General features: G+C 38.6%; 1 protein-coding gene across 1 annotated transcript; it reads right to left on the reverse strand.

Annotated features, from left to right (window-relative positions):
- Positions 1-11,198: 11,198 nt before the first annotated feature.
- On the reverse strand, positions 11,199-25,823 carry PHYH (phytanoyl-CoA 2-hydroxylase). The gene is made up of 9 exons (XM_001368374.4): positions 25,501-25,823; positions 20,795-20,853; positions 20,183-20,293; positions 19,607-19,775; positions 17,990-18,071; positions 16,721-16,902; positions 16,339-16,488; positions 13,665-13,796; positions 11,199-12,220 (listed from the first exon to the last, which is right to left on the reverse strand). The coding sequence occupies exons 1-9, from the start codon at positions 25,609-25,611 to the stop codon at positions 12,167-12,169; spliced, it is 1,050 nt and encodes a 349-aa protein (XP_001368411.2). The 5' UTR covers positions 25,612-25,823; the 3' UTR covers positions 11,199-12,166.
- Positions 25,824-26,099: the final 276 nt, after the last annotated feature.

The raw sequence follows: 26,099 nt of genomic DNA on the forward strand, positions 1-26,099 counted from the left end.
AACTAGGTTTCTTATAACTAGATGTTGTGTAAGTCTTCATCATGTTCAGTCTTTTGATTTCATCATTCTCCTTTTGCTTTAAATTTTTCTCAGTCAGTTCTAACTTTTCTTTTAGGTCCTGAACTTGTTTACTTTGTTCTGACTCATTCTCATGCAAGTAAGATGCTGAATCCCACAATTTGATCATAGAGACTGAATCATATTTCGGGAAATCGTGTTTGAAAAAATTTTCAAATTAGGTGTGCAATCCCTTAGAAATTGCCTACAGACATGGCTAACAGCCTCCTCATTATCAGCTTCTAGACCTAAGATTGGCTCTACCATCTCTGACAGACAGTCTATGTATGTGGCAGGATGTTCCCCTTTATCCTGCAAGATCTTGTCAAGCCTAGCCCATGCATTAGGTTTCGAACAACATAGTTTTATGGCCTGTAGCAAATCTTCCCTACATCTTCTTAGATAGGACATGCAAATAGGATTAGCAAAGTCCATATCTGCCCTTTGCTCTACAGTTGGCCAGCTAGTTAAATTGCTGTCAGATCTTGTCTTCTCCAAGAATTGTCTCTGTTCATGAGGACTGAACAGTTCTCATAGTAGGAACTTGACATCCTCAAAATCTGGATCAAAGATCCTGAAAATCTGTTTCAACTCCTTCTGAGATTTGAAAGGATTTTCTACAAATTTTGGGAAATAGTGCTTTATGGATTCAAGTTCCTGTGTGGAGAATTGTCTATGGGCTTTGGAGTGCAGCACACCAGCATTCCTGGACAATTTGGTGACCTCTTGTAGTGGACAGAGTTTTTCAGGTTCACCAGGCTTGTTCTCAGTGTCACCTTCATTTTCCTGAGGTACATTCTCTGTTTGTCCATTGTCCTTGCCCATAACCAAATCTAGCCCATTTTCCTTAATCAATTGCTCTAACACAGCCTTAATCATGCTCTCTAGGTTATCAACAATGGCCAATATTTTTTCTACTTTAAGGGGAACCATAAATCTAAAGATCTTCTTAAGTTGGTTTAAAGTTTGAAGGACAGCCATAAAGATCACATACATTTGAACCAGGACCTGCCAGAGTACTAGTTCATTTTGGAATGGCAACTGCAAAACAGACATTGCTATGTTGCCAATATAATCAATAGTTTCCACTACCATATGGGTAATTCTGCTATACACCATGTGGCAAACCCCAAAGCAGGCGATGGCAGCAATGACCACCACTCCAAAAACAACTTGCTTGAACATTGTAACTTTCTTTCTTTATTACTCTGCCTGTTAATGGATTGTAGGTTCAGTCAAACTTCGAGGTGCCAATTGCAAATGCTGTCCCTGTGCTAAGGGCTCAATGGTGTGATGAGTAGCCCAAAGTTTATAACTCAGAAGGAATCTCAAGAAAAAAGAACAAAAGCTAGAACATCCCATTAATTGTCTGGGAATGACCACATGGTCTTTGTGAATATAAACTCCACACAAATATACTTGTGGTCCACCAAACTGGTTTCCACCCAATCAAATCTTCTAGGGAAATCGTGCTGGACATTGAGGCTCAGTGGGCAAGCCAAAATCCGTGAGCTCCGGTGCTTACTTCTAAGAAGCTGCTTCTTGGGGCTCCTGAGCTCCTTCAAGGAGCTCAAGTATCACCTCCTCAAAGAGTCTCTCTCTGCCCCAAATTACTTAGGGTTTATTTTGTTTATGTATTGTGTTTGTTTACCCAAATATAGACTCTATAACTATAGACTCTGTACACCTAAGAGAAAGAGATTCTTTGTTTGTTTTTTTAACCCTTACCTTCTGCCTTGGAACCAATTGGTCCAAGGTAAAAGAGTGGGGGTTAAGTGACTTGCCCAGGGTCACACAGCTGGGAAGTGTCTGAGGCCAGATTTGAAACCAGGACCTCCCATCTCTGGGCCTGCTCTCAATCCACTGAGCTACTTGGAGAATGAAAGATCAGACAGGCAGCTAGGTGGTATGATGGGCACCTGGAATCAGAAAGTCCCATTCCAAACCAGCTGCAGACACTTACTGTGTGACCCAGGGCAAATCACCTAACCCTATTTAAACCTTCAGTTTTCTTATCTGTAAAAAGAGTTGGAAAAGGAAACACTGGGACTGGAATCACCAGGCACTCACCAACTGTGTAACTCTGGGTAAATCACTTAAACTTGTTTTGCTTTAATGTGTTTGTTTTGTAAAATGAGCTGGAGAAGGCAAGGACAAACCTCTCCAGTATCTTTGCCCAGAAAACCCCCAAAGGGGTCCTTGGAGTCAGAAGGACTGAAAACAGTAGAACATTCTGATCTCTTCAGAATATTTGCTAATGGCTGGGAAAACTAGGTGAAGAGGACTGCATGGGGGAAATGTCTCCCCCACCAGGCTCCTAGGCTGCTTGGGCACACTAATCCACCCCACATGATGAATTTAAATTCTGCTTTTGTAAATAGACTCCATAGGAGAGTGGCTAATACTTTCGCCTTCAAGGAAAGTTGGGAAAGAGATGAGTATCTCTATGGAATGGAGATAAATAACCAGAGGCTTATAAATTAACATTTTCATTATTCATAGCTTTAGAGAGATCAGGGAAAGTACTAGGAAAAGCTGAGGTCCACAAAAACTGGAGTCCCGGATTAAGATGGAATTTAACAGTAAAGTCTTATGCTTAGGTTAAAAACAAATCAATGTTATCCAGTTTGGGTTATAGGAGATCCAGCTAGAGCGGAAGAACATTGACTAACTGAATCAACTCCAGAAAAAGATGGGCAGGAGGGCAAACAGTCTGAAGACCCCGAGAGTAAATAGCTTGGAGAATCAATCAATCAACATGTATCAAGTGCCCACTATGGGCCAGGCTCTGTGCTAAGAGCAGAAGGTACAAAAAGAGGAAAAAGTCCTTGCCTTTAAGGAGCTCACAATCTAACAGGAAGAGGAGACAGAGGAGATATGCTGTCTAAAATGCAAGATGAGGACTGAAGTTGATTACATAGACAATAGGAGCCTAGCTGGCTATTTCTGTGAACAAAGGCCTTTTGGGGACAATTGTGAAATGAGAGCACAGATTTTTCTTGCAACAGTTGTTGACTTTCCACAAACTGATCTACAGTGGTTTCTCCTCTCCTTTCTCTCCTGCTTCCCCCATTTCTTTCAGCAGCACCCAGTTATTTCTCTTGTACCCAAATGTGAATTTCCTATTTGGAGAATTAATGACTAAGGTCATGTTCAAAAGTAGGAGCAGCTAGGACTCAGTAAGTGATGACTTCAGAGCCTACAACCACTGAGATCTACCACCTTCTCTTCCAGGCTGATGTTAAACTGATTTTTCCTACTTAGGTTTTAGGCTCAGCCTCTTCTATCTCCATTACCTTACATGGTCCAGAACCTAGCTCCATCCCTTGATGCTATGATGCTGCCAAGATCGTATTCAGATGTTCTGTCTGTCTTTTTGCATGACCCTAGGTGTTGCTGCCTTTTTCTTGATGTGGCTCAGGCATGGCTTGCTCAGGTGTTAATCCAAGCTAGTCTCTTGGTGGAATTTTGGGAGTTGTCCTCTGGCTCGATGCCTATAATGTCTTCCTCCTATCATATTTCTCTGTTCAGAATCTCTGAAAGTTTATGGAAGCTTTCTTGTGCAATCCTGGACTGCTAGTTACAAGAGTATTCCATCACAATCATATGCGACAACTTGTTCTGCCATTCCCCAAATAATAAGCATCCCCCCAATTTCCAATTCTTGGCCATTACAAATAGTTTCTGCAAAAATAGGTCCTTTCTCCTTTTCTTTGGTCTCTTTGGGAAGTGGATCTAGTTGTAGTATTACTGAGTCAAAGGGTATGCACAGTTTTGTAGCCCTTTAGGCATAGTTCCACATTGTTTTCCAGAAGATTTGGATCAGTTCATAACTCCACAAATAGTGCATTAGTATCCCAGTTTTTCCACATCCCCTCCAACATTTGTCATATTAGCTAATCTGATATATGTGAGATGGTATTTCAGAGATGTTTTAATTTTCACTTTCCAAATCAATAGTTATTTAGAGCATTTTTTAATGTTACTATTGATCCCTTTGATTTAATCTTTTGAAAACTGCCTGCTCATATCCTTTGAACATTTGTCAATTGGGGAATGGCTTGTATTTTTTAAAAATAAATTTGACTCAGTCTTCTATATATTTGAGAAGTGAGGCCTTTATTAGAGAAATGATATACAATCCCACTCCCTCACCCTCCAGTTTTGTGTTTTTCTTCTACATTTGGTTGCATTTGTTTTGTTTCTGCAAAAACTTTTAAATGCCATGTAATGAAAATTATCCACTTTACTTACCATGATTCTTTCTGTTGCTTGTGTGGTCATAAACTCTTCCCTTATCCATAGATTGGTAAGTACATTTCCCATGACCCCCTAATTTACTTATATTCCCCTTTATATCTAAATTCATTTATCCATTTTGACTTTATTTTGACATACACTGTGAGATGTTGGTTAATACCTACTTTCTTCAAAACTGCTTTCCAATTTTCCCAACAATTTTTAATCAAATGATGAATTCTCCCCCCCCCCCCAAAGCTTGGATCTTTACACCCATCAAACACTAGATTATTAGTCATTTACTGCAGTGTATTGTGTAGCTAATCTAGTCCACTGATCCATCACTCTATTTCTTAGCCAATACCAGATTGTTTTGATGATTATCACTTTGTAACACAGCTTGAAATTTGTTATTGCTAGTCTACCTGCCTTTACCTTTTTTTAAAAAAGTGATTCCTTTGATATTCTTGACCTTTTGTTCTTCCAAAAGAAAATTTTATACTTTTTTTTAGCATTGTAAAATAATTATTTGATATTTTAATTGGTATGGCACTGAATAAGTAAATTAACTTAGGTAGAATTGCCATTTTTATTATATCGTCTCAGCCTACCTATGAGCAATTAGTATTTCTCCAGTGGTTTAGAGCTGTCTTTATTAGTGTGTAAAGCATTTTATAATTTTGTTGATATAGTCCCTGGGTTTGTCTTAGTAGGTAAACACTCAAGTACTTTATGTTGCTTGCAGTTATTTTAAATGAAATGTCTATATTTTCCTACTGGATTTAATTGATAAGTAGAAATACTGATGATTTATATGGCTCTATTTTATATCTTGCAACTTTGCTAAAGTTATTTGTCCCAACTTTTCAGTTTATTCTCTAGGGTTCCTCTCTAAGTATATCGTATCTCTAAGAATAACATATCATCTGCAAAGACTGATGGTTTTGTTTCCTAATTGTCTATTTTAATTCCTCCAACTTTTTTCTTGTTTTATGGTTGCAGCTAGCCTTCTAATAAAATATTGAATAATAGTGGTGACAATGGACAGCCTTACTTCAGCTCAGATCTTAATAGGAAGGCTTCAAATTTATCCCCATTACAGATGATGCTTGCTCTTGCTTTTAGATAGATGCTACTTATTTTAAGAAAGAATTCCTTTATTTCTATGCTTTCTAGTGTTGTGTATGTGGTTTTTTAACTTTGTCAGATATCATGATTGCTACTCCTGCCTTCTTTCTGTCAGTTGAGGCTCAATAGTTCTTACTCCAACCTTTAATTCTGACCTTATGAGTTTCTTCCCGCCTCATGTGTGTTTCCTGAAGACAACATATGGTAGGGTTTTGGATCCTAATCCATTCTGCTATTTGTCTACATTTTATGGGTGAGTTCATCCCATTCACGTTCAATGTTATGATTGTCATTTGTGAATTCCCCAGCATTTTTATATCCTTCCCTAATTCTGACCTTTCGTCTTTTGCTATTACCTTTTAAACCAGAAGTTTATTTTAAATCAGTCCCCCTAGTCCCCTCCCTTGTTATGCTTCCCTTTCTAGCCTCTCCCTTTTTGTTCCCTTCCCCTCCCCCCTCTCCTTCCCTCCCCTTTTTTGTTCCCTCTCCCCCCCTCCCTTGGTTTTCCCTTCTCCCTTACCCTGTTGGTTAAGATAGAATTCAAGATCCCAATGGATCTAGATGCTCTTCCCTCTCAGAGTTGGTTTCACGGAGAGTAAGGTTTAAGTAATACCAATTAGCACTCTTTTCCTCTCATTATAAGAGAATTCTTCCCCTCCCCTTCCCGTGTGTATCTTTGTGTGACAAAGATTGTTCTATTTAATTTATTTCTATTTCTTCAAGTATATCTCAGCACCATCATTGATTCCCCCCTTCCTTTTTCTTTCTTTTTGTTCCCCCCCTCCTAATCATGTTAATTCCCCAATCTTTCCCTATGAGTGATTCTTCTGATTACTCTATTAATGCATATAATTTTTGAAAGTTGCACATAACATTTCCCCCATATGTTGGTATATATAATTTGATCTAATTGTGACCCTTATAGAAGAGAGTTTGAATAAAATGGAGGGGGGAAAAAGCACTTTTCTCCTTTTCCCTTTCTTTCATATTTACCTTTTCATGTTTCTCTTGCTCTTTGTGTTTGGATGTCAAACTTTCCACTGAGTTCTGGTCTTTTCTTTATGAATATTTGGAAATCTTCTATTTTGTCGAATGCCCATACTTTCCCCTAGAAGTATATAGTCAGTTTTGATGAATATATGATTCTTGGTTGAAGACCCAGTTCTCTTGCCTTTCTGAATATTGTGTTTCAGGCTTTACGGTTTCTTAGCATGTTCACTGCTAGGTCTTGTATGATCCTTATTAACACTCCTCTGGATCTGGAGTTTCTCTTCCTAGCTTCTTGTAATATTTTTTCCTTAGCTTGGAAGCTCCTGAATTTGGTGATTACATTCCTGGGGGTTGTCTTTTGGGGATTTAGTAGAGGGTGTTCTATGAACTCTTTCGATTTCTATTTTGCCCCCTTGTTTGAGAACACCAGGGCAATTCTTTTCGATGATTTCTTGTAGTATGGCATCGAGGTTTTTGTTAATCTCTGTTTTTTCAGGTAGACCAATGATTCTCAAATTGTCTCTCCTTCCTCTGTTTTCCTGGTCTTTCACCTTGTCAGTGAGGTATTTTATGTTTTCTTCTAATTCATTAATTTTTTGACTTTGCTTTATTAATTCTTGCTGTTTTGCAAGATCATTGTCTTCCAGCTGCTTAATTCTGGTCTTTAAGGACTGGTTTTGTTTTTCAGTTTGGTCTGCCCTTCTGTTTGAGGCTTCTAGCTGTTTCTCCAATTGTGAGTTTTTGTCTGTCAGGCTGAAGACCTCTTTCTGAATTTGTTCCCATTTTTCTAACCAGAAGGTTTCCATCTTTTGGATAAGCTCCATTTTGAGTTCTTCCAGAGCTTGTGGATAATTTCCATTTTGGGAGGCGTGTTTTGATTTTGTTTGCATTTCATCCTCTTTTTCCTCTGTAGCCTGTGTTTTCCCTCCATAAAAGTTTTCAATAGACACTTTTTCCCCTTTCTTCTTAGAGGGTAGATCTTGGGCACCCTGAGCCATTCCTTTAGTGGTTTTCCCTTTCCTTTTTAGTCAGAAATCTGAGTGCGATGGGTGGATTTTGATGTTTTTACCTCAGGCTGGTTCTTCCCAGCCTCTGCAGTTTGTTAGCGTGCCCGCCCACACGGTCTGTGGTCTCTTCTCTCCCCTGCATGCAGGCTTCCCCTGTAAAACTGCTGGGGTGGTTCCCTGCTAGACCTTGTTGGTTTCCAAGGACCCTGGTGTCCCCCCCCCCCCACTACAGCGAGGAGCTGAGGAGATTTTGCCTCAGGCCATTTCTAGAGTTTGTTTGCAGTTTGCCAGAGCCCCTGCGGCCTATGCGCCCTCCAGTGAAACCACTCTGAGGGGTAGTTCCCTGGGAGTCCTCGTTAGATCCTAAGGACCCTGAAGTGTTCCCCACTCACTGAAGAGACTTTTCTCATTCATTTGCTCTCTCTGGTGAGCTCACTGGTCCCTACTCCGGTTCGGTAGGTAAGGTGGGGGAGGGCAGCTCAGCTCATGCTTGGCTGCGAGCTTTCTCTCCCTCTTATAGTGTGGAAATGTTCAAACCCCATGTACCTTTGTTGCTGTGGCCTGCTGGAGAGTCCCTCCCATCTTTCAAAGATGATTTTTATGTTCTTTTAAGGTAGTCTATTTCGTTAGGTGTGGGGGAGAGGAAGCAATTCGCATCTAGATTGCCACCATGTTTATCCAGAAGTCCTGTGGTTTTTTTTTTAATGGAAATGGATGTTGTATTTTGTCAAAAGCCTTTTCTGCATAGGTTGAGAATCATTTTTATTTTGTTATTAATATAGTCAATTATGCTGATAGTTTTCCTCTGCATTCCTGTTATAAATCCCACCTGACTTTTTGATCTTTTTGACATATTACTGTAATCTCCTTACTAGTATTTTATTTGAAATTTTTAAATTGATATTCACTAAGGAAACTGGTTTATAGTTTTCTTTCTGTTTTTGCTTCCCCTTTTTAAGATATCAAAACCATATTTGTGTGATAAAAGAAATTTTGCAAGATTCTTTTACTTACTTTTTCAAATATTTTATATATAATTGGGATTAATTTTTCTTAAATATTTAAATATTTTAAGTATTTCCTTAAATATCTGGTAGAATTCACTTGTAAATCTATCTGGTCCTAGGGATTTTTTTTTTTTTAATTAGAGGACTCATTGGTTGGCTTGTACATTTTCTAAGATATGGTTATTTAAGTTAAGATAAGGTTACTTAAGTATTCAATTTCCTCTTCTGTTAATCTGGGTGGTTTATGTTTTTGTAAATGTTTATCCATTTCTTTTGGGAAAGCAGTAAATTTTTATCATGTGCATTTTAATGTGAAAATAGATATTTGTATCACACATGTTTTTACTTTGTCAAATATGTTTAAAAGAAGTAAGCTTTTATCAGACATGTTTGTGGCTTCACTTGAGACACCTAGGAAAATGATGAGGGCACCAACAATTTATTTGGCTTGCAAATCCGAAACAAGAATACAACTGAATCTCCAAAGGAGATAGAATACTTCTCTGACTGAGGCTGTGGAGGATCTTGTTGTTGACTGATCTTTTGTGATAGAAAAACAAAGGGAAACGATGATCCACTGAGGGATATCTCTCCTAACTTGCCAATCAAATGATGCTAGATTTGTCAGTTTTGATAGTGCAGTGCTATAACCCTTAGGTCAGTCCATACAACCATCAGCTCAAAGATGCTGAAGAGAAGAAATGGTTTTCTAGATAGAGGCGGAGCTTTTACTATAAGTATTTGATTGGTTTCCCAGTTTTTATATCATAGTCAGGAAATTTCCATTGATTGATTAGGACAGAGGTATCAAATCCATGGTCCCTGTGAGTCTGCTCCACAACCCTCTCAAATGTGCACTGAATCAAATTAAATGGTAATTGGGACATGTTTAACAAAAATAAGTAAAAATACAGTAAAATCTATCATGTAACTAAATAACATTATAAAAATAATATTACATTTAAAAGGGAGCCAAATTGTGGTCATGGGAATGCTTAGGTATAATTTACTGGTCTCATTTCTATTTGAGTTGACACCAAGTTTAGGAAGCTAGGCATTTCTAATGTGGATTAATCTAGATATGGAGGATTCCAAAGAGATGAAAGGGGAAGGCTACCAAGCAGAGAAGACAACGGCTAGAGTAGAAATAACAGCCTATTATATACCAAAGACCTAGAACCCCGAGGATCTTGGGAGGGCCCCCTGAAGAGGTAAAATCTGAGCCTTCAGGCAGCCCCACCCACCCTCTAGATCTTTCACTTCAGCCTGAGTGACGTTCTTTTACCCACATTGGGGCAGCGGGGAACTCATAGTAGAAACTGATATACAAATAATTGTTACCCAGCTGTCAATCATTTTGGCATATCCCATCCATTTGTGCTTCAAAGTCTTTGACTTATACTTATTCAAAGGTTATATTTTGATGCACCCTGTTGAAGCAGCAATGCCAAAAGACCTCGTGTTTCAAGAAGACAATCTTGTAATACATTATTACCCAGTGGAATTGCATGTCAGCTCTGGGAGGGGGTACAGAAAAGGGGAGGGAGAGAACATGAATTATATAACCATGAAAAAATAATTAAAAATAAAATTATATTAAAGAAAAAACAAAAAAATTAAAAAGATGATCTTTGTGACTTTGCTTTTACCATCAGATGTGTACAATCTGATGTTTACTGATATAAATGATTTCAAATATTCAAGACATATAGGAATTCACAAAAATATTTAAGATTTCCCACTGGAAAAGTAGTCAAAAGGTATGAATAAATAAATCTCTAAAGCATTATGAACAGTTATATGAGAGAATGTTCCAAATCACTAATAAGAGAAATCCAAATCTAAACAGTTCTGAAGTTTCATCTCATTCACAACAGCAAATTGTCAAAAATGACAAATGATAGAGATGTTGAGTGATGGCAATAATGATAGAGGGATTATCCAAACGGGCACAAGAATCCACTGCTGACAGAGCTGTGGAATGGTTTAAGCATTTTAGAAAATAATTTGAAGTTATGATAAGAGAATGACTAAAATATCCATACCCTTTGATCCAGAAATCTCACTGTTAAAGCACATAGTCCAAGGAGGAGAAAGACGGAAAGAAATGCTCCATGGATACAAAAATACTCATAGCATTGCCTTTTTGTGATAGCAAAGAACTAGAACAAAGCAGATGCTCTTCACTTGGGGAACAGCTAAAAACAATTTTATATGAACCTAGGGAAACATTATATTGATAGTAAATATAAAGAATTCCAAGTTACACTGAAAATTTTTATGAAATAATTGATTGATTGATTACACTGAAGCAAAGTAAGTGGAACCAGGAAAACATGCACAATGACTAAAATGTGTAAATGGAGAGAATGAAAGCCAAAATTGAGTGCTATATAATTATAATAATTCATTTTAGCCCAGGAAGAGTTGAGAAAAAGAACCTCCCTCCCTACTTTGCAGAAATGGAGACTATGAGTATGGAAATAGCATCATTTGGTTGATATGCTTGTTGGTCTTGCTGAACTGCCTTTTTCTCCCTCTTTCTTTTTCATTTGTTACAAGAATTGGTTCCCTGAGGAAGGGAGGAGTAGGGATATATTTGGAAGTAAAGGAAATAGAAACAAAAAATAACAATTTTTTAAAATGGATTTTTGACACTCAGAAGATACTGATATCCGAGGGTTGCTCTCCAAGCAGTTGGAACAACACCACATAGCAGGACAGATTCACATATATAATATAGTGTCTTGTGGAAAATAACCACAACTTGTTTATTTGCTTAATATTTAACTTTATTTCAAAAGGATCTTTGTTCTAAAATTGGCATAAACTGGTTGGAGGAATTCAATATTTCAGAGTGAAATATTGGACCATCGAGCTCACATTTATACTATTTGTATTTCCTAACAAGTCTTTCCACTGTCCAACTGTCTCATAGCAGTCAGTATCACCCTTATCCCATTATCCAAACAGGCTTAAAGTTACTGCCCAGTAGAAACCAGAGAAAAGCCAAGGAAACATGTCATTTACTCATGTTACAAAAAAGGGTAGAGAGGGAAGAGTTTTGGGAGATCCTCCTTATTTTTCTGTTTCTTATTTTAATACTAGGAAGTTGCCCTTGCCTTGATTGAAAAACAAATGAGAAATCTGAGCCCTCTTTCTCCTTCCTACCTTCCCTTGATTTCAGAAGTGAGGAAACAAATGGAAACTTGAGGATAAAGGGCAAGAAATCACCACAGATCATGGTCACTCTGATCTAAAATAAAAATGATCTGATAAGCTTCCTACCACCTAACCCTACCATGAGGAAGATCCTCAGTTCTCTTGCCTAAGAAGAAGCAGCTGCAATAGATCCCCCCTCCCCAAACCCCCCCCCAGGAAGGCAAGCAATCACCCCTTTACTGTAAGAAGCTTATAATTACAAAGATTCTGAACTCAATAGATTTTCTTTTGGCTATGCTAAGAGTTCTTTCCTATGGCTACATTGTTTTTGAAGACATGGATTACTCAGAAATTACATAGGCATCTTGATCCTTGTGCCAGGAAGCTAAGCTTTTTGAATATACCAGGTTTTAGTCTTTGTGGTTGCCATATCATCAGGCAATGCAGATAACACCATATACAACAAAGTGCTTTTTCATATTAGTATGTGCTAACTCCTCATATCCAAGCACTCTCCAGAGAGGCACCTGGGAGTTTTGGAAACTGCTTCTTTTAAAAGGACTTTGGATGAATACTTCAAAGATTGATTCTTTCACCTTTTACAATCCGTGCTCGGAACTTCCAAGTATCCTAAAAAGAATACCAAACAGAAAGAGCTTAAGGACCTTAAACAGTTGTACTGGTTAGTAAGTAAAATCATTTCTAAATTGGTGAAGAGCTAGAAGGGAACTTAAGAAAGGGACATCCCATTCAACCTGCTCATTTTACAAGTAAGGAAACTGAGGCCAAGAGAGCTGAAATAATATGCCCATGGTCACACAGGCAGCAAGTAAGGATATAGGTCAGAGAATTTGAGGGGTTGAAGACCCCAAAGGTCAGAGTGTCTGAAGGGTCATCATTATGTCCAAGTTTAAAGTGGAGGCTGGAAGGGAGAAGCATTTATGACTCAGATAATGAATTCCTTGAGACAGGAGGGAAAACCTGGAGGATGTCAATGACTATAACAATGATCACAATGGGGTAACATAGGCAGATAGAATAAACATCAAAGGAGAGAAAATTATTGAGCAATGGCAGTAAAGACAGGGTCTAAAAACAGAAGGGAGGAAAGAAGACTGTCTTTTCATCCAATAATTAGTGGCACCTCAGTGGTACAGTGAATAGAATACTGAATCTGAAGTCAGGAAGACCTGAGTTTAAGCCCTGCCTTACAACACTTAACCAAATCTGTGATCTTGGATAAGTCATTTAAACTTTCTTAGCCTTGGTTTCCTTATCTGTGAAATGGGGCCATAATAGAACCTATCTATGTCAGAGGAAAGTTAGGGCTATATAAACAGTGGCTAGGGATGAGAATGTGTTCTGTACTAAGGCAGGTCTTTGTTAGTGCTAGAAAATGGGAGGGAGTATGAGAGGGGGAAAAAATTCTAAAATGAAGAGAAGTTTGTTAATGACTGAAGGAGGATATCAGAGGTTATAATGGAAAGGGTAAAGGCAGTGAAAAGGACCCTTGGAGGAGTCTCAAAGCAGAGGTAGATGGGAGTGAGAAAAATACATGTTAGGTGAAATAACATTATAGGGGGCAGTTACTTCCATAGGATAGAAGTTGGGACAGGGAATAAACCTGTGATTTCTTTGGCACATTTAACTCTCAGATGAGGAAACTTCCTTTACTAAGTCAAGTCAATATCCTCTCTGGAACTCAGAGCCTTAGAGAGTATCCTAGAATACTGAGAGGTTAAGCAACTTGTCTGGACTCCCAAAGCCAATATATGACAGAGGCGAAACTAGAACTCACATCTTCTTGGTTTTCAGAGCAGCTCTCTCCCCACTATCCTCTTCTGCATGAGAACAATGTTAAAATTATATTGAGACAATCAGCCAACTTAATATCGTGCTTCTTCCATCATTGCAATTAGAGTTGGCATCATGACATATTAACAATGTTACTGTCAAAAGACAGGGAGACTTAAAGCAAGGTCTACCTATACTTAAATACTTTGAGGAATTACATTTTTTTAAAAGAAAGAAAAAAAAGCAGAGTTCTTCACCTTTTCATTTCATATGGACCTACCTTTAATGGTATTTTGGAAATACCATACTTCTTTTCTAATAGGTTTTGGAGTTCTTTCTCAATGATTTCTTGACTAGTGCCTTTTACATCAGTGTAGTAGCAATTAGAACTGGCAAAGTGACAGGAAATGGCCTGTATAAATGGGAACAATTAATAGGAAAAGAAAACCAATTATCACTTACCTTGAGGGGCAATAAATGAATTATACAAGTACTTAGCTTCTGTCTTGGACTATATTTATATCCTTCAATAAGAACTTTATGATTTACTCTGTTCCTGCCCATGGTAATATTAAAAGTATAAGAAGTTCTAAACTCCCTAATTCATACTTTACTGAAAAGGCTAGGTAGATATTCACATACCTTGCTTACTCTTTTTTTTTTAACCCTCACCTTCTAAGGCAGAAGAAGAGTTGTAAGGACACTAGGTAATGGAGGTTAAGTAACTTGTCCAGAGTCACACAGCTAGAAAGGGTCTGGGGCCACATTTGAACCTAGGACCTCCCATCTCTAGGCTGGCTCCCAATCCACTGAGCCACCCAGCTGCCCCCACAATTTGCTTATTCTTAACATTTTTCATTGTCTCAGTGTTTTCACTAATTGAAAGATTTCTCCATTTCCTTAAAACACATCAGTAGAATGTAAGCTCTTTGAAGGTAGGGATTGTTATGCTTCTTATTCCCAAATACCTAGCATGGTGCCAGTACATTGTAGGAGTTTGATAAGTATTTGTTTTATTTTTGAATTTGGCTTATTGCAGTGGGAAGAGTTTTGGATTTGTAGACGGAGGTCCTTGGTTTGAATCCAAGCTCTGCCACCTACTACCCAGGTGACCTTCGGGAAAGTCACAAGTGTCTAGGACTCCATTGCCTCAGCTGTAAAATAATGAGGCTCGGACTTGATGGCCTCTAATCCCCTTCCATCTCCAAAATTATGATCCTGTTACCCTCTTAGCCACAGAAATTAGCTCACTGAGTTTAAATAGATTATTTATTTAAATGGTAAGAAGCAGAATAGCAAATTCAAGAAATGAAAAGATTTGTAATTGCTCTATTGGAAAATAATAAGCATGCCACTAGATGAAAGGAACACTTAAAGCTCTGTTAGGATCAACTCTTGGCTTCTAGAATACTTCTCTCTGGCAGCAATAAAAGCAAATTTTGAACTCTTGTCTGCACCTAGAAAATGAAAATGGGAATGGGAAACTGGTGCAGGTCAAATGAAACAGTATAAGAATTTTTCTGAGGGCGGTGAAAGTAATCACAACGCGCAGAATGAATTTTCTCTCTCCCAGAAATGCTTCCGAGATCTCCAGTCAGGGTTATTCGGGAACTTTAGGCATTGGTTGACATTAATAATAAAGTCCTTCTCTAATGCCTCATTGTGGCATGGCAGTGACCCTGGAGTTCTTGAGGTTCATGCCAGGGGAGTAAGAGGTAGAAAAATTTCAAATAAGGAACCAGCAACAAGTTGGCTGAGGATCGGTCTAGACTAGCTAAGCTTAGAGAAGCTCATTACCACAAAGTGGGCCAGTAATGAATTAAATGATAAACCAGCTGATGAATCAGTGTTGACCATAGAAAATTATAAAACCACATCCTAAGCTATAGAGAAGTTGGGAGTCCGTGTGGTTGGAGATGGAAGGTACCCAGGATTAAGAAATTCGAGATCTTTGCGAGCACTTGAGAAAGATGCTGCCATCTTCTGGCTTTGTACTGCCCTCTCCAGCTGCTGATGTCAAAGAATCGATTAATCAGCAAGTATTTAAGTACCTGCTATGAGCTGGGGACGTCTTTTGCCTTTTTTTTTTGTCTCCCCAGCTTGGCACAGTTTCTAGCCCTCCGTGGCCATTTAAGAAATCATTCCTGAGTGACTGACTCTGTGGGGCCCTGGGAATCCACATACAACCACAAGGAGCTTACAGTCTAACTGAGAGAGGAGGATTTATACAGGTTACCTCAAAGTCGTGGTGCTCTTTTAAGACCTGGGCTCAGACTTTTAGGACGCCCTGTACGTGTGTGTGTGTGTGTGTGTGTTTGTGTACACGGATGGGGGAACATCAGTTCAATGCAAGCTTATACCTCTCTATATAAAACAAATACAAATAAATAAAAAATATGTCAGAGAATAAATCCAAATAAACACATTAGCCAAATGTCAGATAGTTTGAGAGAGAGGACATGAGCAGTTGGAGGAAGGGGCTACATTTTGAAGGAAGAGGGATTTGATGAGGCAGGAATATATTTCAGATATGGGAAATAATCCATACAGAGGCAAAAATGGGAGATGGAATGACATGTGTGAGGAGCAGAGAGAAGGCTAATTAGACTAGATCACAGGGTCCAGGAGAGGTAGTAATGTCCTATCAAAATTCCAGATGATGTTATTATATTTTGGGGATGATGTCATGTATTGTTTGCAGCAGATACTAAATATTAACTGCAAAACACAAGTAAAATAAGCTGAGTTTTTTCCCCTGAGGAAATGAATAGCCATCAATCAATATGATGTCCATATTGATAAAAATAAGGATACAAGCCTCCTTGTTAATAAAATAGACTAATGTTTACTTACTGAAACCTTGCAATTCTATCCAGCATTCATATGAACTTGGAATGCTATTTTAAAATCTGATTTACACACTTCTTGTGCTTGGGAGGGGAATTGTTCATTACCTTCCGGAATCCTTGAGTTTTATTTCTTCCAGATCCGTGAATGAGCAAAGGATGGAAAAAAACAGTATCTCCCTTCTCCATCACAAGGTGGGTCCTGGGTTGGTTGGCATCATAGTCTTGGATACCATGGAACATAATGTTAACTCCCCCCTAGAATACAAAACAAACCATGCATTAGGCTTAGAAGAAGCAAAATAAATAAAGCCAATGACTTGGACTGAAAAAAATAATAGTCTTTTAATGTCTTCTCTTTATCTGGATTTCAAAATATAGGATAATACTTTTGGCCAAGAAAGGTCTTTTCCTTGTCATATCTTTCCAAGGAAAAATTCTATTAACCCTTCCTGGTCTATTTGTGCATGCTTTCAGTAGTCAGACATACCTCCCATTTAGGATAGTCATGTGGTTTCAAGGTGCCCTTGTGTGTGCCTGGTATCACAACTAGGCAGCCATTATTTCTATCAATATGTTCCATGGCAGTCCAAGCACAAACAATGGAATTGGAAGGCCTGAATGGGAAGTAGTGCAGGTCTTGATGGAAGGGATGGCGAGACGTCTTCTTCCCTGAAATGGATCCGAACCCAATGGTCAGAAGACTAAACTCCTCAGCTGTCCCTATACAAACAGCCAATATCTACCCCTACAACAAAATAAAATCATGGAGGAGGGGAATCAGTTCAATGCAGAAGGTTGTGTTCTAATGGAATTTCTGTGAGATTTGACTTCTAATGCCAAAAAGGACAGTAAAGGGCTAAAGAGGGAAATGTGGCTAGACACCACCAGGTTTCAAGGGAAAGGCACAGAGGCTATTATCAGCAGTATCGCACTCTCAGATGTCATGCCCAAATCCATTGAACCTGCTTCTGTGTTCAGCATAGCTTACTTCTTACCCTTGGCTATTTTTACACTCAGCCTCAGATCTCTTCCTTCTTGGGACACCAAAGGTCCTTGGGTAACCCTTGCAGTGAGGATTTGCCTGGTCAGTTCTGCCTGCAAGCCATCTTTGCAAAGTCTAGGTTATTAATAGCAGTGGAATAGGAGCTAGTCTTCCACTTTTGACCTACTTGATTGCCTCATTATGTATGAATTATGTCTAAAAAGTGATGCTGATGTATAAGCACAAGCTCTGACAGATGCTGCCAAACAAGAAAGACTTTGAGTAGGGGCTCTTCAGTGATGCCCTATGTGCCTAGTGTGCAGGAATCAGCTTAGCTAGAGAGCCTTGCTACCAGGTCAGCCACAGGGCAGATTTTTGGCCAGAACAGTCCCCTTGAAGACCTAGGACATTATATAAAAGTTGTGATTGCCTTTGATGGAAGCAGCATCTATCCCAGTAAAATCATGGATCGAGCGCCACATAAGACAAGCACTTAAAGTCCTGTAAATCCTAAGAAAATAATAAAACCGTGTTCAATATCCAAAATTGTCACACTGATTTTGTAACAATATAAGTCATTTGAAATGTTGGTAAATCTTTTTAATAAAAGGACACAAATATGCCCCAAATTAATGTTTGTTAGGCTGATTGCTTTGATGTGGGTCAGGATGCTGATTTAACCTCAATTTTTACAGCACAACCAATATATCTTTCTTGATCGCCATTCCACAGGCCCCCTCTAACTGGCCCCTACAATAAATAAAAGCTCTTTACCAGAATCTGGAGGCTTGTTTATCAGCATTGTATGCATAGCCATGATATTGGGTCCAGTGAAACACTCAACATATTTAATGATCTAAGATAGAGAGAGGAAAAAGCTCATGAATAATTAGAGAAATAGATCAAAAAATATAGCTAATTTTCAGCTATCCACATTAAATCGAAAATGGTTCCTAACAACAGCCTAGTGAGTAAAATTCCATTATTATTCCCACTTTGCAGATGGAGAAACCAAGGCTCAGAGAATTTGATTTAGGATCACAGATTTGGATCTAAAAGGAACCTTAGAAGCCATAGAGTTCAACTTCCTTATCTTATAGATGAGGAAAATGAGAGAAGTTGTAACTTGCCCAGGATCACACAGCTAATAAGTGCTTGATTTGGGACTTTAACTCACATGATCCTGACTCCAAATCCAGCCTTCTCTCCATTCTAGGTCACAAGGCTTGGAAAGGTTTGAAGTGGGCTTCAAGCCCCAATAAAAAATTATTCCTCCAAAATGTCTACTTAGCTCTAGGATGGTGTGTGTGTGTGTGTGTGTGTGTGTGTGTGTGTGTGTGTGTGTGTGTGTGTCTTTGGCCAGCTATGGGTGATTCAATCAAGGTTCCAAATCAGAACTCACAGTTGAAATAGAGTAGGTGTAAGGGGGCAAGGATTTTTTCCCCTTTTTAAAAAAATAAATGTTTATTCACATCCTTTGTTTTTATATTACTTGTATATTTTTATATTACTTATATTTTTGTGTTTTTAACACATTATATTTTATATTGTTTGTATTTATTTTATATAACTTCTATTCTTCCCCCATATTATCCTAGAGATTGATCCCTAATGATAAAATATGGAGGATGAAAAAAAGTTGCATAAAATAAAAAAAGATACAAATAAAACCTGACATGATCCACAGCATCTTATGTGTACAGCCTCCCACTTCTGCAAAGTAGGGGAAAGCTGTCATTTCATATTTCTTTTGGAGGGCCAAACTCATTCATTATAACTAAATAGTGAATACAGTTAACCCTTACACATTGCAACTTAACCCATTATATCAATATATTGTATTTTGGCATAAGAAATTAAAAGGGAATTTTGGGGGAGTTTTGTGGAAACAATAGATGATATGTGAAGGTCAGTAGATGATGCAGAAAAGGCTTAGAAACTCAGAAATGCATACTTAACCCAAAATCTGCAATAAGGGGCTGTAAATATCCCATAAATGAAAAAGAAAAAATTCAGGCTTCTTCTCTGACATGAAGGGAGGGCCAAAAATTTTCATACAGAGAGAGACCACAAAGCTAATCAGTATAACAGCTGAGACTCCAACCTAGGTCATTCCTGCTCCCAGGCCTCCCTCTACTATGGAATATTCCCCTAGCATCAATGAAATCTAGAGTCAAAGGTATAGGAGGGAGGAGGAGCCAAGATTGCAGGAGCCTTCTGAATCTCTTTCAACAGATCATTACAAAGTGTCTTTACAGGTATAAAAGGATTCAGAGCCAGGAGCTAAAAATGGATTACTGAAGTTGTAAGCTGAAGTTGTATAATGTTTTTTAAATTATAAAATCTCTGCATATTTTCCAAATAAAAATAAAATGAGGCAAAGCTTTTAACCTGAGGATTAGTGCAGTAGCTGAAGAGTTCTTCATCGCTCTGAAAATCCTGAATTTTTGTAACTGCTTTCTCATCTGCATGAAACTCTGATTTTGCAATGGTCACATCCTTCATTATCTGTAATCCAATGGGTGCTACTTCCTTTCTGCAGATCCTTTCAAATTGATTCCTAAACAAATCAAATGGACGATGCTATCATTCTTTGGAATGTCATAGAATTGCCATTTCAGAGCACAAAACTGATTACTGACAGCAACCACTCAAAGATGCCATTCCAGCTGATGAATTTGGGAAGTTTTCAGGAGGCCTTCACAGATCTCTACCTACAACTTACTTGCCTGTACCTAAGTACAGACAGAAATGGTACGAAGATAAGAAAAGAATATGGTGGATCCATCCCCAGGGCCAAATTGCCTGGTGGCAAATTACCTGCAGAGGAGTTACTCCGAGACACTTTCTCCCACTAGATGCTTAAGTCCCAAGCCATAAAGAAGACTCCGAAACTCTAGGCAAACTAATCTTTATTCTATTTATGTCATATTGTTTTTAATAAAATCATAAATGGCTATACTGTACCTATAGCGTTGAATATCTGCTTCAGGCACTAGATTTTTTATGACCAGGAAACCGTTGTCCTCATAAAATTGCCTCTGTTCTAGAGTTAAGACATTATTATCGAGTGTGTACCTATGGATGCAGGTGGAGGAAAAGAAGAGAGGGTAGGGAAAGGAGAGAGGGAAGTGGAGAAAAGCATGTCAGTAATCTTCAAGTTAATGCATTTCCTTTTGTCAAATGTGAATTGTAGGACTGCATGAAAATGAATAACAAGGGATCCCCTTTTAAAAAGTAATTGAAGAAGGTCAGAATAAATATATTGCTCAATGTCCTTATGTAACCAAGACAGACTAATTTCAACATCGTATTCATCAATCCTGATGGCTATAGTCACCATACAACATTGGTTGTCACATTTTCTCTTCCTTTTGAATTATAAGCCATTTCTTGGCAACTAAACTGAAGCCTGTTTCTCTATATGCCACACCAATTAAAATATGTCTAATGATTTGAGATTATGTATAATAAAAATTCTAGTCAGAGAAGGAGCTACCTAGTCCTCTTAGCATTAATTAATAAATTGCAATTATATACACAGCATTATTTTTTTTAATTAACAAAAACAGTACTTACTGGAATTGCTGAGGATGGTAACTGGAAGATATATTAGCAGCTGAAGTTGGGTAAGCTGCCTAGTATACAAAATCAAGTTAAATAAAATAATACTCAAAGGCAAAACCTTTCCAATAATAACATATGCATTCATTTTATCTTTAGAGATGGAAGGAATCAGAGAACCTCCAAGTCCAAGAGTTTTTTAAAACTTTTTTGGGGGGATCATAGACCTCTATGGCAGTCTGCCAAGCCTAAGGACCCTATCTCAGAATAAGGTTTTCAAATGCATAAAACAGAATACATAGGACTACAAAGGAAACAAAAGACATGAAACTAGAGTTAAAATATTTTAAAAAACAAGTTCATGAATGCAAACCAAAACAATTCTGAGGCATCATCTCACATTCAGATTAGCTAAAATGACAAAAGGGCAAAATGAGAAATGTTAGAGGGGATACAGAAAAGTGGGGACACTAGTATACACTGTTGATGGAACTGTGAATTGTGATCTAACCATTTTGAAGAGCAATTTGAATTTACACCTGGAGAATTATAAAATTGTGTATGCCCCTAGCCCAAGGACTACCATTGCTGGTTCTTTTCTTCAGGGATATCAGGGGAAAAGGAAATCCACATGTTCTAAAATATTTATAGCAATTCTCTTTGTGGTGGCAAAGAACTGGAAATTGAGGATTAATTAATTCCCCATCAATTGGGGAATGGCTAAACAAATCGTGGCAGATATTTTTTTAAATTATATATATAATCTTTCCCTTCTGAATAGATCCCTCTTCAGTGTGGCACCTTCTTTCTCAAGGACCAATCAACAGTTACTTCCCCAAGAGTTAAGACCTGGATTTGACATCAAAAGACAACGGATTAAAATCTTACAACTGTCACTTTCTACCTATGTGCTCTTGGATAGGTCTTCTAATGTGGCACATGATTGTGATGGCATACTAATGTGTTGTAAAATGATAAGCAGATTAATTTTTTTAAAACTTGGAAAGAACTACATGAGATCATGAAGAGTGAAATTAGTAGAACCATGAGGACATTATATACAGCTACAGAATTAATATTTGAAGAATAACTTGTGAATGTTCAGCTCCAGAGAATGAGTGAGAAATGGAAACATGAAAGACAATATTCTCTCTCTCCCTCCCTCTCTCTCTCTCTCTCTCTCTCTCTCTCTCTCTCTCTCTCTCTCTCTCTCTCTCTCTCTCTCTCTCTCTCTGTTTACCAGATGATGCCTTCTATGGTGAGAGGAGGGGAAGAAGAGGCTGAGATACCTGGAAATAAAATCTATTAAGATTTTTTTAAGAAGAAAAAAAAAGAGAAAACATGTACATGGATTTCAAGTTAAGAACCTCTGATATTCTAGTCCAAGCCATTTGTTTAACCAATGAAGGAACTAAGGCCAAGAAATGTGGATTAAATGAAACTAAGTCATACAGAGAGTTCAAAATAGATCTCCTGGCCTCTAGTTATACCATATTAATTCTATACAGAATTCCTAGACCACATTATCTACTTTGAATATCTTGAGGAACTGCAAATGTCTTTCTCAAAATATCAAATGCTTGACTTTACATACAAAAAGATATAAACACTATCTAAACTTGGTATCCAGTTTAGGGAGAGTCTAGAGCAAAGAAATTAAAAATAAATTAAAAATAATTAAGGAGGTTCTGGGAAAAAAAAGTAAAAAAGAGAAAGATAAATACTGAATTCCAGAACACAATGTAGCTGGAAGGGAAGCAAGGTTCTATTTCCAGGTTTTTATGATTAAATCACTAAATGACTTTATAAAGGCAGTCTAAATAATGAGTCCTATAAAGCTGTTAGGGCAGCTACATGATACCAGTTTTGGGCCTGGAGTCATGAAGACTCATTTCCCGAGTCCAAATTTAGTTTCAGTCACTTACTAGCTGTGTGACCCTGGGTAAGTCACTTAATTCTTTTTGCTTCAGTTTCCTCCTCTGTAAAATGAGCTGGAGAAGGAAATAGCAAACCACTCCAGGATTTTTGCTAAGAAAATCCGAAATGGGGTTAAGAAGAGTTGGACACAACTGAATAACACCTTAAAGTTGTTAAGAGTATTTCATAACACCTTCAACAAATTCAATTCATTTCTTAAGTACCTATTATGTTCAGGGTACTGATCTAAATACTGGGGATGATGAGAGATATTATACCAGCATTGCTCAATTATAAAAGTAGGTTAGAGTTAGATTGTGGATAACCTTGAACACTAGGATTAGGAGTTTATACTTTATCTGGCAGGCAAAGGTGAGCCACTATAGGTATTTGAGTAAAGAATGTGAAGTGCCCAAGGAAGATCATTTGGCCAGTAGTATGAAGGCTTGAATGTTGAAAGGGTCGACTAGAAAGATTAAAGACTAGATAAAAAAGTTATTCTCATGGGTGAATGACTTGAACATAAAGAAGGAAACTATAAGTAAATTAGGCAAACACAGAATAGTATACATGTCAGACCTTTGGGAAGGGAAAGACTTTAAAACCAAGCAAGACTTAGTTAGAAAGAGTCACAAAATGTAAAATAAATCATTTAGACTACATCAAATTAAAAAGTTTTTTGTACAAACAAAACCAATATAACCAAAATCAGAAGGGAAGCAACAAATTGGAAAACAATCTTCATAAAAACCTCTGAAAAAGGTTTAATTACTCAAATTTACAAAGAGCTAAATCAATTGTACAAAAAATCAAGCCATTCTCCAATTGATAAATGGGCAAGGGACATGAATAGGCAGTTTTCAGATAAAGAAATCAAAACTATTAATAAGTACATGAAAAAGTGTTCTAAATCTCTTATAATCAGAGAAATGCAAATCAAAACAACTCTGAGGTATCACCTCACACCTAGTAGATTGGCTAACATGACAGCAAAGGAAAGTAATGAATGCTGGAGGGGATGTGGCAAAGGACATTAATGCATTGCTGGTGGAGTTGTGAACTGATCCAACCATTCTGGAGGGCAATTTGGAACTATGCCCAAAGGGCGACAAAAGAATATCTACCCTTTGATCCAGCCATAGCACTGCTGGGTTTGTACCCCAAAGAGATAATAAGGAAAAAGACATGTACAAGAATATTCATAGCTGCGCTCTTTGTGGTGGCCAAAAATTGGAAAATGAGGGGATGCCCATCAATTGGGGAATGACTGAGCAAATTGTGGTATATGTTGGTGATGGAATACTATTGTGCTCAAAGGAATAATAAAGTGGAAGAATTCCATGGAGACTGGAACAACCTCCAGGAAGTGATGCAGAGCGAGAGGAGCAGAACCAGGAGAACATTGTACACAGAGACTAATACACTGTGGTATAATCGAATGTAATGGACTTCTCCATTAGTGGCAATGTAATGTCCCTGAACAATCTGCAGGGATCCAGGAGAAAAAACACTATCCACAAGCAGAGGGCAAACTGAGGGAGTAAAAACACCGAGGAAAAGCAACTGCTTGACTACAGAGGTTAAGGGGACATAACAGAGGAGAGACTCTAAATGAACACTCTAATGCAAATACTATCAACAAAGCAATGGGTTCGAATCAAGAACCCAGTGGAATCCCCGATGGCTATGAGATAGGTGGTGGGACGGGGGAGGTAAGAAAAGAAAATGATCTTTGTCTCCAATGAATAATGTTCGGAAATGACCAAATAAAATAATGTTTTTAAAAAAAGAATAAAATTAAAAAGAACAGGCCAAAAAAGTTATTCTATATAATACTCTTGGCAAGAAGAGATGAGGAATTGAATTTAGGGAGGATACAGTGAGTATGTAAAAGAGAAGAGGACAGATGAAGATGGGGAAGGGGATGCATACCATCTTTCAGTTGTGTTACTTTGAGTATGTACAGTACTTTGGGCTTCACTCTCCTAGAGAGGATACCTAGAAAAGGGTATAGAGAACCATCTAAAAGAAAGCAACAAAAGAACTGGTTGGGCTCTTTTTTCAGCCCCTTGAACTGACAGAATCTGAGATCATATTGATAATCTTGGTGCCCTCTAATCCTGTCATTTTGGGATTAGGTGCTCACCGCTCCCAAATATCAAAAATATAATATTCTCAGGACTTCAGCCAATCGGGAAGGGACATTAGCAAGAGCATCAACAGATCAGGGGACTAAGTCCAAAGAAGTCTACGGAACTTCCCATTTACAAAGACCTTGCTCCAAAGTCTATAAGCACTAAGGCTTATTGGATGTCAGTCATTAAATGCAGGGCAAGAGTACCAAGAAAGGCTGCGGAAGTAGAGGTTATACAAACCAGGGCAGGTCCAGAGGAACTCGAGAGTCAAGGAGGGAAGGAGGTGGACAAGATAAACTGCCCGCACTCTATGACCTAGTGGTTCCAATACTTTTTCTAAAACCATTAGCCCTAAGGAAAATCAGTACGCGTGATTTTAGATGGGTGAAAGGGAAAGATCACTGCCCGCGGATTAACCCATGTCTTGCCCTTTGGACCATCAGAAAAAGAAGCGCCTTCGCTTAAAGAGCAGACTTAAAAGTGCCAGGCAAGAAAGGGAAAGGACGCATATAAAAGCTCAAGAAATCTGCTTCTCGAGCCACCTCTCACTTCCATCCTCTCTGGGTCAGTGCCCGCACCTACGCGGCTACCAGTGACCAGCCCTAGACTCTGACGCAGCCATCAGTGGCCAGCCTGGGTCCTGGCACGCTGCGGCCTTTGGAAGGATACGATCGCCGTGGCTGCAGGGCCCTGAAGGTGTCCGAGAAGAATCTTGAGGCGGGCCGTGGCAGGCCCGCCCGGGCGCCCCGACTCCCTGACGTACAGAGCAGTGGCAGCCATCTCTGCGGGAGGAGGAAAGCAGGAAGTCAGCCGAGTTCTCAGCTGATGCCCTACATAAACCGCTCTGGGACTCCGCCTCCCCTTAAGAGAGGAGCGCAGGCGCACCCGTACTGCCCTGGGACCTAGAGGGTGACGAGCCGGTGGGCGGTCCTGGAAGTTGAAAACACCCCGAAGGTCACTGTACTGAATCCCTTTGACCTGGGTATCTGCGCACTTTTATGTTCTAGAAAGTTATTTGCATAAATAGAAAAGAAAGCGACATCTCGCAGGTATTCCAATAGAGTTTTAGAGGCTTCAAATTCTGGCTCTGTGCCACTTGCTGCCTCAGCGTGAATTTTGAGCTGCTTTGGGGCTTCCTTTTCCTCGTATCTGATGTTGATGGAGGTGAGCAGTGACAGAAGCGGGAAGCGCAAACTCTGACATCTTTGTATTTTTCACCAGTTAGCAGAACTCACCTAGCATAACTAGCTTCTCTGGTTAAGCAAAGA

The sequence above is a fragment of the Monodelphis domestica genome, chromosome 5 (assembly GCF_027887165.1).
Source record: "Monodelphis domestica isolate mMonDom1 chromosome 5, mMonDom1.pri, whole genome shotgun sequence".
In the NCBI taxonomy this organism is placed as follows: domain Eukaryota; kingdom Metazoa; phylum Chordata; class Mammalia; order Didelphimorphia; family Didelphidae; genus Monodelphis; species Monodelphis domestica.